Source organism: Pecten maximus, chromosome 8 (genome assembly GCF_902652985.1).
Source record: "Pecten maximus chromosome 8, xPecMax1.1, whole genome shotgun sequence".
NCBI classification, from domain to species: Eukaryota; Metazoa; Mollusca; class Bivalvia; order Pectinida; family Pectinidae; genus Pecten; species Pecten maximus.
Genome location: NC_047022.1, coordinates 13,853,188 through 13,868,524, shown reverse-complemented (window position 1 = coordinate 13,868,524; position 15,337 = coordinate 13,853,188). Strand labels below are relative to the sequence as shown.

General features: G+C 37.0%; 1 protein-coding gene across 4 annotated transcripts in view; it reads right to left on the bottom strand.

The window, feature by feature from the left end:
• Positions 1-15,337, bottom strand: part of LOC117332515 (TNF receptor-associated factor 4-like) — a 42,405-nt gene that overhangs the window by 14,537 nt on the left and 12,531 nt on the right. Inside the window, exon 1 of one of the 4 annotated variants that reach the window (XM_033891451.1) lies at positions 3,803-4,080. The exons of 2 other annotated variants lie outside the window; for them this stretch is intronic. In XM_033891451.1, coding sequence (XP_033747342.1) covers positions 3,803-3,867 — 65 coding nt within the window. In that variant the 5' untranslated portion in view covers positions 3,868-4,080. Of the gene's footprint in view, positions 1-472; positions 529-3,802; positions 4,081-15,337 lie in introns of those variants that run through there. One more of the 4 variants, XM_033891453.1, reaches the window with a different exon arrangement.

Here is a 15,337-nt window from a genome sequence, read left to right as displayed (position 1 = left end):
TGTAATATAAATCCTAACGATGTATCTCCCTACCTGTAGAGACAGCTACCTGGATCTGTGTAGACCAGGACTTTGATGTCAATAGGTACAACAATCTAAATCATATGTTCACTTAAATACTGATTTGAATCTAATGTGCGAAATGAATCAATCTAAAAAATTCTTAAATACATTAATAATTTACTCTAAAAATCAATATTCAACCAGGCATACAAAGTATCATACGTATCACAAAATCAGGCATTTTCACATACCTATTTTCCTTTTGAAGAATAATAAACTGTTCAAACTAAACTACTTAAAGATATCCACATCAGTTTAACCTACCTAAATGTTGATAGAAGCATTATATCAAACCAGACCAATTTAAAATCAAAGTGTTTACATATTGTTGTAGATTTAAAGTAGCACATATCATCAAATAAATCTTTATCATAATTTAGATTTAATAACTCTGTAATATTTCACATACCTGACAGGTAACAACAGGTATGACATTATCATCACCTGTGGGTATTGTTCCCCTCTTAACCTGACTATATACCTGTAGACCTCCACATCAAATACATGTACTACAGAATTTCAGCATGTCCCATCACCGAGACTACTTAAGGTGAATTTCAGCATGTCCCATCACCTGACATAGTCTCTGGTAGTCTCCTACCACTTTTAAACATTTAAAGAGATCCCAGTAAAGCAATGATGATCATTATATACCTTTACTGTTCCTCTATTCACTGCTATACTTGGTTAAACATTTAGGAACTCCAGACAGAGATAGCATCTTATGAAGCAAGCAGAAAATTTTCCATTTGATGTCTATCTCACTATGATCTTCACAGCATGGGACAAGATCACTTCTGTACGGGACTGTGTTGTGTGTGAGAAATTGTCTAGAAAGACCACTTGATCACTTCATGGGACAGCAATGTGTACAGAAACTGTCTATAGAGTCCAGTTCACTATTGGTCATATATGAGAAATGATTAACCAGATAGTATAAATGTCTTGACAGACCACTTAACCACCGTATTGGGACAGGGACATTTACTGGAACTGTCTACAGAGACCGCTTTACCAACATTTACCACTGTATGGTACAGTGATGCATAAAGAAACTGTCTAGAGAGACCGCTTTACTGTAATAACTGCCTAGAGGGACCACTTAACCACCATATGGGACAGGGACAGTAACATTTACTGAAACTGCCTAGAGGGACCGCTTTACTGTAATAACTGCCTAGAGGGACCACTTTACCACCATATGGTACAGTGACATTTACTGAAACTGTCTAGAGAGACCGCTCTACTGTAATAACTGCCTAGAGGGACCACTTTACGACAGTATGGGACAGCAACATCATTGAAACTGTCTAGAGAGACCGCTTTACCAACATTTACCACTGTATGGTACAGTGATGCATAAAGAAACTGTCTAGAGAGACAACTTTACTGTAATAACTGCCTAGAGGGACCATATTACCACCACTCTATGGGACACGATATGTAATTGTATAGAAACTGTCAAGGGAGACCATATTACCACCACTCTATGGGATACGATATGTAATTGTATAGAAACTGTCTAGGGAGACCATATTACCACCACTCTATGGGACACCATATGTAATTGTATAGAAACTGTCTAGGGAGACCATATTACCACCACTCTATGGGATACGATATGTAATTGTATAGAAACTGTCAAGGGAGACCATATTACCACCACTCTATGGGACACCATATGTAATTGTATAGAAACTGTCTAGGGAGACCATATTACCACCACTCTATGGGACACGATATGTAATTGTATAGAAACTGTCTAGGGAGACCATATTACCACCACTCTATGGGACATGATATGTAATTGTATAGAAACTGTCTAGGGAGACCATATTACCACCACTCTATGGGACACCATATGTAATTGTATAGAAACTGTCTAGAGAGACCATATTACCAAGGGAAACGATATGTAATTGTATAGAAACTGTCTAGGGAGACCAAATTACCACCACTCTATGGGACACGATATGTAATTGTATAGAAACTGTCTAGAGAGACCATATTACCACCACTCTATGGGACACGATATGTAATTGTATAGAAACTGTCTAGGGAGACCATATTAACACCACTCTATGGGACGTGATATGTAATTGTATAGAAACTGTCTAGGGAGACCATATTACCACCACTCTATGGGATGTGATATGTAATTGTATAGAAACTGTCTAGGGAGACCATATTAACACCACTCTATGGGACACGATATGTAATTGTATAGAAACTGTCTAGGGAGACCATATTAACACCACTCTATGGGACGTGATATGTAATTGTATAGAAACTGTCTAGGGAGACCATATTAACACCACTCTATGGGAAAAGATATGTAATTGTATAGAAACTGTCTAGGGAGACCATATTAACACCACTCTATGGGACACGATATGTAATTGTATAGAAACTGTCTAGGGAGACCATATTACCATCACTTTATGGGACACGATATGTAATTATCTAACTATCCCCCGAGACAACTTTTATCACTATGTAGGAATGTTGGTGTGTAAAAAAGCTGTTTATCATGACCATTGTCATTACTTTATGTGAATATTGATGCATATAAATCAGAAATTTTCCCAAGAGACCACCTTTGTCAATGTCCCCTACAGTGATTTAAGAGCAGTATCATTATAACACAGATTTATCAGCCGATCATTATTATTCCAAAACATATCAATCTCTGATGTTCAATTCGACTAAGTCAAGCGAACTCACATCTAACTTTCCCGAATCAATGATCTCCGATGACTGAGCTAATCATGTGGACCAAACTTTGTCCCATTGGTATGTTAAACAATGGCTAGTCTTTCACCAACACTCTGCCATGAACATGGCTGTGTCATTATCAGTGTCATAATCAGTGAAACAGATATCGGCCCTGTATTAGATGACCAGTGTTCCTGTGATACAATACCAAATATTAATCTATCACAACAGTATTTTTTGTGATAGGAATACCCGAGTCTGTCGATACGACAGCTGTTAATCTCGAACCACACAAACATTATTGATCCCGAATTCTCCCATGATTTTAGCGTAACTGTAAACCACAAAGACAAATTTGTACATAAATTCAACAAAGGTGTCCTATAGTTATGGATTTGTTTAGGGAACTTGAGAAAACCAATAAGATGAGACATGATCTTCATTCTGTTTTAAATCAGGATCAATCATATAGTCTCACTTGAGGATTTAACAGACATGAATCTCATAATACCGGGCTTTAATTTTTAATAGACATGTTAAACACAACTTGCTTTCAATGCTGCTAATTGTATATATACTGCCATTTATATATTAAACAGGAAAATGTTCACCACAAGTTAAAACACCCAACACTTATAGCCTATCACACTAAACATGTCCTACAATATTATTCTGTGAACAAATGGTGTACTTTTCTGCATCATTGACTTTGGTTATAATATAGTATAACCTTACACTTACTCAAAATCATGATGTCTATATTGAAAATTGTATATCTTCTATAATAGACACCAAAGATTTGTTAGATTCTAAATAGTTTATGTCTGTGCTATAAATTTTTGTTTAATTTGCAATTACATTTCAGAAAAGAAGTTAAACAGTACTATTATCATCTACCAAGAGCTTCAAAACTTAAGACTATAGTGACTGTGAGAATATTGTCTCAATCATATTACCTTTCCTAAAGTAAAATAGATACTTAAAAACACTGATTATTATATTCTGTAAAATCTAGACCACTTACTTTTTCATTTGTTTCAGCATCTTTATACTGGCTCTGAGAATATCATCCTTTCTGAGAGCAGGCATCTTTCTGTGTAATAGTCACAACTCTAAATGTCTCTACAGTTTCCCTATAACACTTCAGGCCGCAGGGACACGGGGACACCTCTCACTTCACCGTATAACAGTAAAGACTGACCTGTCCAGTGACTTACTAACGGTACACTGACAGTTAGCACCAGTATTAGACAGATTAAAGTCCTTAGCTCTAAACATTCCACTACCTCCAATTACCTCCCTCAATTTTTCACCACTTAAGTTTTAACCTCGTGACAATCAACTCTGAACTCAGCCGGCAGATGGCGGAGGCAGGTGATGAGCTTCCACTCAAATCTGATTGGACGCATTTGAAATTAAGAAATTCCAGGCACACTTCCACCTGCTAAATACCCCCAGTTTTGACAAGAATGGTCGGAGGGCTGCCTTTTAATTCTATGGGGCCTATTATAATTTTTCGTTTATTTGAACTTGGCCACGCGCCTTTGAGAGATATGATAATACAGCTCTCTCCTGGACTGGCCTGAGTTGTCTTTTGAAGTTTTGGTAAAGGTGTGGACAAAGACGATCTGTATAGATTACAGAGTGAATGGTAGAGCGGGGTACAACCTCAGATCAAATATTAAACTTGTGCAGTAGGGAGGCCGGCCTGTTTGTCCTCGGACATCAGTCCTCAATAGGGGGCAGCACTGACCAACAGGTGGACCAAGATTTCAGGCGGAGTTTCTGATGGCCTTTCAGAAAACAAAATCGCCGGAACATGAGCCACATGATGGGGGTTCTGATAGAATTCACAAAACTAGATCGAGGAGATTAAACGATACTTTTGTGCATTTTTTAGCTTTTATTCCAACATATTGGTGATGAGGAGATATGTGTGAAATTCATAATTCTCTCAAGTGTGTAATGTATTCTGGTCTACCAACTGTCATATCATCCCATAACACATCTCACACCCGTATAGATAAAAAAAATCAGAATTGGCAGCTGGTTAACGACCAAAATAAAAAAATAATCAATAATTTCAATTTGTTCTATACACCTGAAACAGCATTCCACTACATTTTATTGCACCATATATTTTTAATTGCTTCAGATAACTGTGAGAAAAAAAGAATTGGTTATTGCCAAACGGAAATCAAAGTATCAATAATTTTTTAGTGGGTGTAAGATCAGCGTAGCATGAGACTGTTAGCTGGTTTTGATAATTGTTTCCCATATACCGGCTGGAATAACAGCTACCAGATAGATAACTATACACTGCACCAAATGACTGGTAAGATTGACGTCCTTTAAAACAAACATTGATTTTAAAAATGAAAACAGTTGTAATTAAATGCAGATGTTTTTAATGTTTGCTTAAGTTTTAAACATCTGTGTCAAGATACATGTAGATGTACATGTGTGCACAAGTATATGTGGCCTTGTTTGTCTTTTCCAGAGGGGACAGTACACTGGAATCCAATTACAATATAGATTATCTTTATCTAGAAATCTATTCACTTCTGGAAAAACTACCAAATAAAAATCATCTTAAAAGCTAGGACTGACCATGTTCCAGACTTTATAGAATGTGCATCATGTAATGTTTGAGACACTTATATGTTATATGTACCGTAATAGTTTATAAATCTGATGTAAAGAATTTAATTAACTTAAACTGTAAAATCAGAGAAATTGTCAAATCTAAAGATACACATAATTGTTTTCCCTTTTTTTTATATAGCTAGTTCAAAAGTTTCACATATGTAGAAATGATTTAGAAATTCAAATTTGTTAACTTTTTTCATGGGGTATACTTTAGTATAGTTTTTCATCAAATTCAATATTCTTTTTTTTTTAAATGTATATGTTTCTGTTTAATTCTCTAAATCTGTAAAACTGAGAGATGTTTGTATAACGTTCTGCTTGAAGCAGATGATAACTCAGTCCCAAGTCACCATTAGACACCAGTAAAGATATGAAAAATATTTCAGCTTATCAAATTCTTACAAATACATGCATTTTCTTCTGAAATATTGCAGCTAACCACCTTTGATATTTTGTAATTTAAAAAAAATATTTCCTCTTCACAATATTTCAGTGTGCCAATATCATACCAATATTTTCTAATAAAATATTTCACCTTACACATCATAACCCCTGGAGTATGAGGATGACAAAACTCTTACCAATATTTTCTTGTAAAAGCCGAGAACTTCAGGGGAGGCATGGTTTCTGTGGTGTTGTGTGGTCTACTGTACAACTGACCACTTGAAGTCACACCTATTTATCTCTACTACTGGTCAGCCCCCCTGTTGGGCAGTTGATTAGGGGTCCACAGGATGTGGTCACTTACCATTCTACTGACACTGGGGCAGATCTAGACCACCCTGTACTATACATCCTCGCCCAGCCTGTACACATCCTGACACTCATCCATCCCTCACCCTTTTCTTACCCAAGAAGTAGTTGGATCAGGGATTTGAACATCCTTCTTTAGACACCTCACCCATAAGATAATTATGTAACCATACAAGTAAGTGTTATATATAATCCACAGGCTTATATTAGATAATTATATAAGTCCTGATAAAATCACCCTATCTATTACATAATTACATTATGTGGTAACAAATTCAGTAAAATTAGCATGGACTTTGATTAGGTATCTTAATGTTTCATAGTGAAATTATACCACAGTATGTGGGTATATGCTTCTGCATTCAACTAGGAATTAAAACTCAAAATAATATATTTTTATTTATAAATTCCATGTGTCTTTTTTATAAGTAAGTAGCTGTTGAAAAACCAATACCTTAAAGTTTTCATGCAGAAGACAATATTATTTTAATCTTGTTCAACCCTCCTTATTTATTATGCCAAAAGAGCTAGTCGGCAAGTAGACACAGCATCAAATTATTTCCTGCAAATAAATCACTTACATGCAAATAGAATAAGGTACATTTTATAAACTACAGTGTAAGGTTATAATGGAATTGATATACAAACTGTATATACCTAGTACATCCTACAGTCTCCTTGTCAATAAGGTGAGAACAAATGCTACAGAGGAGGGTGGCCCGCCCTGGCCTGCTGACCCTGGGGGTACAAATTTATCAGGACCATTGTTCTAGACCTTTATGGTAGTGTGTACCTTATCTCTAATAGGTGTGATATTAGGCCATTAATTACCTTACACAGAGGTGAAGGATGATACTGGTGACACTGCTAGCTCTGTTTATCCTATAACGAGGTGCTCTGTTTGCTACCTCTTCAATCCTTTATCAGAGTGAAGATTATAGGGATCAGATGAGCCCCCTATGTACCAGGACAGTGAAGTGTTAAACACAGCCCTCCACATTCCGTCCCAGCAACATTAACTTGTAATCTGTGTACTAACAATCTAACCCTAGCCAGGTAAACAAATACAACAGTTATTATTTAGGTAACAAATTTATCCTTTGATTGTACAAGATTTGTCTATAATGGCTATATTGTTATAACACAATATCCAACCTCAGCAAATATTTGAGTGAAAAGTAAACAAGGCCAATCTTTTACCTGCAGTAATAGGGGAACATCTAAAAGGCTGCCTCTATATATATATATATACATGCGCAGCTCTTACATATCAATTTAATTTTTAAAGTAAATCAATTTAAATTATTACTATTGATCAAAACTAACATGCCCCTTTGACCTTATATATTTTGATTGCATGGTCAATATTTTTCGTACAATTGTGTCCTCTTTGGCCATTGATTGTTCACTGAAGTGTAAAATTTAACATGAATCATTCAACCTTAAACACTTTAAGCTGCACACATCTGCTACAAACAGGGGCCATAACATAGCAGGTGCTTGTTTTATAGAGCACTTCTGTATATAGGACATCAAAGTAAAGGTTAACAGATTCCCAGATCAACAGTTAACAAAATTTATCAGAGGCGACTATTGAGAAAGAAGGGAATTGTGTGCCATATGTGGACATATTATGCCTGCTGTCTTTGTTACATTTATAAATCTATCTCCAGTCTTACACTAACGTCTATATCTCTAACACAGCTGTACACATTTCACTGATGTTACAGATCTATATTCCATTGGCACACGAAAAACTCATTATATGTCCTGATTGTCGTGTGTCGATTATCTCCACCTGAATGGACCCAGACATCGGTGTGAGTATATCTGTTATATGACCTCACTCAAGATCACATCTTTATAATATTGTAAATTACCCATGAAAGTAAAAATATCCATAGAAGTGGAAATAAACATTGGAATCACTGTGTTAGATCACGATCTATGCTAGAATCACCTGCCTGCATGCTGTCAGTTTTAGGAAAGTTAAAGACCCAGATTATTTATAGAGTATATCACAATATCAACATTATCACAGCGATAAAACATACGAATTATATGAAGTTATCTAAAACATTTCACAGAAAATCAAACATATAATGTAACAGAGCTTATATAACTATTACAAATTCATTTTACTTATTTTGCTGACCTGATTTTGCCAGAAATTAAACAGAGTGATGCTTCAGATATGCATGACCATGCAGATCAGGAGTGAAAACTCTTTGAATATTTATTAATTCTTTTCATTCAGGATATTTCAATACAACAAAGCCAGTGGATATTTTGCTGAAGTGTCACATTATTACAGGATAGAAAAACTCATGTACCAGACCAGGACTTGAACCCAGGACCTCCAAACTCTAGCCATACGGAACGATGCTCTTAACCATTCAGTCTACTGGGCAACATGTGTTCAGGCCAATCCAGTTCTATACTACATTTCTCCTTCATTCATCAATGTCTTTGAATCTGAAGACACACACGTACAATACCCTAATTACCTTCTATTCTTAGCTGGGCACTAAATGTAATAAATAGAAGAGGGAAAATGCAACAATTAGACCAGGACTCTAGACCTCCAAAATCTAGGCAGATTAATCAATCAATCCGTTACCATTTGATCTACGAGGCTGCATACAGTGTTTAACCCAATGCAGTTCCTCTCAGTACCTCCCTCATTCACCATCAAGCCTTCTGCCCAGAAGACTAGGCTACGTGGGGCAGTTGCCAGGTACTGACCGTAGGCCGGTGGTTTTTCTCCGGGTACTCCGGCTTTCCTCCACCTCCAAAATCTGGTACGTCCTTAAACGACCCTGGCTGTTAATAGGACGTTAAACAAAAACAAACCAAACCCAGAAGACACACCGGAGACCAAATACCACCTTCCATGGGTAGTTCTTAGTTGGGCGCAAACTGTATTAGGGGAGGGGAAATCTTGCAAGGGACCTCTTAACTCCAAACAGATGCTTTAACCATTGAGCTACCTGACCATCAGCCAGTTGTTTTACCAAGCCAAGATACTTCAGGGTTCTGGTAATCTGATGATTTTGATCACTCACATTTTCTGTACTAACTCCAAAGTTGGAGTGGGGTGAGGGAGGGGTTGAAGTTGATGGGATGGTGTCATAGTGCAGGACAAGACAATTGCATTTAGCATTTTTACTAACCTGCAACATATTAGTGCCTTGGCTTATTAACAGGCATATACCTCATGCTGGGTGAATATGAAAAATTTAAATACTTGTATATACCTGAAGATTTGATGATTTAAATATGACAAGGTATCAAGGTTTCAATATCTGGTCATGACCAGGCCACTCACTTAATACAGGACCTTTAGATAATGATCATAATATTATCCTTATAAATGATTAACATTTTACCATAACGGCTGACCTCAGATGCCTGGATAATACATCCTCATTCATCTACATTTGCTACTAATATTTCACATTTACAGTAGGCATTTTCACTTTATTAAACCTTTGATTTTATGATCTCAATCAATTTTCTGCAAGTCATTCAGCAGTAAATGATACCAAAAGGTGCCCTGAGGGGTAAACTAAGATAAACATCTGGTGTGAATGACCATTGCAGCTGATTTCAATTATTGATGTCCAAGATATCTATGAGATTGACCGGTTCCCTGTACCTCAAGGCATATTACATTTATAACTGTACCACAGGCCAGTTAGACTTGCACATGTCCCAGACCTCCTATGATATTGTGAGCTCGATTTGTGGGTTGCACCATCATCAGATGCAACTGCAACCTCTCTTTTCACTGTCACTGACTGTGTTCAGGCAACGTGAGGGGGTTGGTGGTTGAGTCCCTCTGGGCCTGTATCCCCCTCAGGTGAGTCATGTCCTTACATCCACAGGGTCAGACAGCTCCATTGAACATGGCTTATAGTCATGTTAGAGGTCCTTCTCAGTCAGTCCTGTGACGAACTGCATATATGCCAGATATATGATTCTGGTTGGACAGATATATTTAACCCTGCTTTTTTGGGAGATCATGCAGCTTCGAAATTAAGATATGGTCACCCATCAATTAGCACATACTTTCTGCTACAATGATCCTGGGTATAGAAATTTATTTGAATAACTGTAGTCCTAAATATCCTTATAAGGAAATCTAAGGGAATAGAAACTACCATGAAAATTAAATCTATGTGAATATCTACATACTGGTGTACCGATTGATCATATATTGTAAAATCAGTCACAAATATTTTCAGCTCCCATTTCATATGTCTGGCATGCATGAACTAGGCCAAGAGGAAGTCATCCAAGTCAGTGGATGTGAATACATATATGATTTTATTTGATTCAACATTCACCAGGAGAATATCAATTTGAATTTCAGTATCTGCATGCAGTGTCAATTGGGGAAATAATATGGTCTGCCAGAGGCTGATATTAAACTCGGCCAATATCCCACATGTTGATGATTTCAATAACAATGATATACACATATAGGCTATTATGACTAATGGTATAGGGACTTGTCACATTCTTACACAGAATTGTGGTTACATACTGACAAACACAACCTGATCTGACAATGTTTTTGTAAACAAAGATACAGCCCTCTGGAAAGGTGATCTACCGGCTGGCTATACTTACACTGATTACGATACTGTATTGTCTGTCCCCGAGTCCCACGAGTATACATTTAAGCCTCTTTTTCTGTAACTGTCAGCGATCTATATTCTCTGTAAAGAAAACATCTCTGAATGCATGGTAAGGACCCGCAATGTTAATGATAAAGACCGAGTTATTACACCTCCACAGATGTACCAGTAGATGGGACAGTGTGTTGGGTGGGGATAATAAGACGTCTGGGCCGCAGACAGCTCAGCGTGAGGATAAATGACATGAAAAGAAAACCAAATGAACAAATATACAACTCATCATCTTAAATCTGACAAATACATTTGTACATGGAATTGAAAACATACAGAATCATTCCATATGATTATGCCTCAGACAAAGAGTTCTCAGAACTTCTAACAAACTGACAGTAAGCTTTTCAGGTCAGAAACCTATAAAGTATGTAAGCTTACATTTTCTTATCAAATTTTCTACCAACTACATCCATGCTACTGTCTGCGACCTTTAGAAATGGATAATTTGACCTCTCTGGAAAGGTTACCTAGATCCTCAGCTATAATGTAAGCTAGGACACAAACTACCTGGAAAAACTTTGTAACCTTCAGTACTGATCTGAGGACATGAAACATGGAAGTTTAGGTTAGCTGCACACTTTTGATAATTTAACAATATACAGAAAAATTAATGCTTTCTACTCTGGTTAAGGTCCTGTCAGAGATTTTACATGGACCTAAATATGGAAAACATCAGGCCCTGTCTGATGGTTTTACAAGTACCGAGATATGAAAAACGTCAGGCCCTCTAAGGTTACAGGCCATTTCAGAGGATTTAAACGGTTTACAAGTCACTTTTTAGGACAGAAAAATGTCTTAAAAGGCTAACACACCTCATTACCCATTATGTACCAGAAGATTTGCTACCAGCCCCTTATTACCTGTAAAGAATTGTTCAGCTGAATTTTGATACTAGACTATCTCCCTCTAGTGTAACATTTATTAAATGGAAAGTTAATATCTAAAGGCTAGACATATACAAAGGAATGTAATATCTGAATAGTCAGAGTCTGTTTTTGGATATTGACCACTATCCTAAACTCAGGTGAAGATCTGGGGTGTGGTTGCCATCCCACGACCAGACCGGGACTCGAACCTCGAACCTCCGAACTCTAGATGGACGCTCTAACTATTTGAGCTACCTGGCCATTGCCGTTCAGTTCAATCCAGTTCCTCTACATTCCTCCCTCCTTCAATAAAGTCTTTGACCCCGAAGACAAACAAGAGACCCTTTACCGCCTCAGGGGTATAATTAGACGCTAAATGTAACAAGAGAAGTAAAATGCAACAACCAGACTGGGACTCGAATCCAGGACATCCAAACTCTAGAACAATGCTCTTACTGTTTGAGCTACCTGGCCACTGACACTCAGCCGAGACCATTTCTACTTCAAATCTATGAATTACCCACCATCTACTACAAGGAGATGATTGAACGTATGACCCAACAAACTACCACAGATGATCTATCTGTAAGACATCAGTTTGTCTGAAACTACTTAAGATAACATAAAGTATAATTGCTATGAATTTCTAGAAAGTAGTTTTTCAGGATACGTTGGATATCAACTGGTTAAAGTACACACATCTCAGCTAGTTTTTGTGATCTGTCTTTAGGACATGGATATGATAGCCTTTCACAGTACATAATTATGTATCAACCATGGCAAAAGAACTAGAAATGTGGCAGAAATAGCCAATTAAGATAAATGCTGCTCCTTTTATTTGTGATGTTTTGGAATCAGGTTTTAAGATAAGGTAGCAGTGTTACATGTGTAATTACATCAGTTTATACCTCAGTAAGGGCACCTGCCAACAGCTCAATTAGCCTCCAGTCTTCCACAGCTATGTACACACAATTTGGTGTAAAACACAAATTCACTCACTGAAAAATCTTACAAAACAGTCATTCATCATTTATAATGTCAATAATGACAGTTATTTGTCACCTCTTGGATGTTAAAATCTATAAGAATCACTCACACATCCCAGTACAACAGGCCTGGAGGGCTGTTCCTATCAGTGTTAATGGGGCATAACCCAGTCAGACAGGTGGAGCTATTTCTCAGTATTCAAACAAAATCTGGAATCTTCAAATGAAATAAAATATATGATGAATGTACAGGAGTTTAAAAGAACCAGCTGACTTATCAAGATTTTGAATGTAGATGCAAAAAAAAATTTAATAGTCAAGTACTCTAGATACCACTGTTGTTAAATTGAAATTTCTCCTTTAATTATTAATTAGAACATTCATCAGTGGCAAAGGACTTAATTAAAGCAATTGGTTCAAAGATAGAGGACACAGATTCTCACAGATTTTCAGAAATACCATGGCTACTGATAAGCAATGTTGGCAATACACTTTTTTGATATTATGATAAAGTATTTATAGCCAATTGCAATATGAATGACATGCATGTAGCTTGGCAGACAAATGCAATATGGTGTTATATATAAATAAGCTGCAAATCGTGTTATTCATTGTCAACTATAAATGCCTTGTCAAAAAAAATTTTCAAGTTTTCATTTTATTTATAAACTTATTAGAGAAGTAACATTTGATTAATTTAACCCCTTAGTAAGTATGGCTATGATAATGACATCATTATGTCAATTAATTGCTTGATGAGAATGCAGTCGAAGCTCAATTTTCTTGTGATGGACTATATGCTTTTGCCCTATGTAGCTTCAATTCTTAGATTTTGCATTCAGCTCCCATGTCTTTGAATGGTCTTTGGTCCATTTCTATCAAAGTGGTGTACTTCTACATATATATTTTTGAGTGCTGACCTGTAAAGTTGACCCTGGTTACAATGTGTGGTATTTAACACACACAATATATTTTGGATATCTGCAACCATGTATTTCTAAACCTTTGCTATGTAAATTTTCCTTATTATATATGCCTTGTGTATAAAGTTTATAAGACCCTTTAATAAACACTAAAACTTCAAAATATCTGCAATTCCTTGTCAATTTTTCCTTATGAGATACACATAAAAAGACAAGTCCTGAGATATATATATATACATTGTATATCAACTCTGACAAGCATCAGTACATCATCAGTACATACACCTCAGGCCAGCTGATCTCATCATAGCCTCATTAGAGGCACATCAAACTGACCAGTCCAGTGAACCAGTGACCATTAGGAGATATCAAAGTGACCAATGTTTCTGTAGTGTAATTACCTGCCTGATTTGGGCCATCAAGTACAATTAATCACACCTTTACTGTCATGCCAGCTCTCTTGTAATAAATTAAACTCTGTTATAGCTAAGGTAACCAGGTTCATTTTCAACATAAAGAAATGTATCACAGGACTCTGTAAATATCATTTAAAGGCAAGGAATCATCATCATCATGATCATCATGTTTTTATGCACAAAGTGATGGCAGGCAGAGAAAATGACTGTTTTGATATCAATTCAATAAGGAGAATATAATTTATTGCTTGTCCCTGTGATGCTGACTTAAATGAAACCTCTGGTGAGGGGCTGACTAATGAAACCTCTAGTGAGGGGCCGACTGACCAAACCTCTGTGAGGGCCAACTCATAAAACCTCTAGTGAGGGGCCAACTCACAAAACCTCTGGTGAGGGGCCGACTGACGAAACCTCCTGTGAGGCGCTGACTGAGGAAACCTCTGTGAGGGCCAACTCATAAAACCTCTAGTGAGGGGCCAACTCAAAAAACCTCTGGTGAGGGGCAGACTGACCAAACCCCTGGTGAGGGGCAGACTAATGAAATCTCTAGTGAGGGAGAGTGAGGGAAACCTCCGGTGAGGGGCTGACTAATGAAATCTCTGGTGAGGGGCCAACTAATGAACCTCTGGTGAGGGGCCAACTAATGAAACCCCTGTTGAGTGGCCGACTAATAAAACCTCTGGTGAAGATTCATGATGTGAAGCACCATCTCCTGTTTATGGTCTTCAGTGAGATAGCTACCACCAGGTACCACAAGGAGATTTCTGGTCACACTTCCAATGACCCCATGGCTGTCCATTGGGCAATAAACCCAGCAAATCAACAAGCTGGTCAACACTGAAGTACATGTAAACTGCTGTTGATTATATGACGCTAAGGAAAATCACTAACACTGCTCTCATTGAATTAAACCTATCTTAATCTGTGATTCAACCAGTTCTTAAAGCAAACCTTGTGTAACATAATAGCCTAATAGCTTTATCTTGTATACAGACATCATTTAAAGACATTACTATTGTAAGCTTTTGAAAAAAAACAACATACCAGGTATTTCTTAGGTGTGCAGAGTCAGGGATAGCTTGTATCAGATCTTTTTTTCTTTTCTTTTTTATTGAAAAGGGACAGAACGGGTACAATCTACCTGGTAACTCATGTACGATAAGATAGGTGAAAAACATAATACTATGAGCAACCAAGAATATTCTTGCTGTCCCTTGTTCCAAAATCGTTTTGCAATAATGCCTTTACAACATTCATAGTAAAATTTAT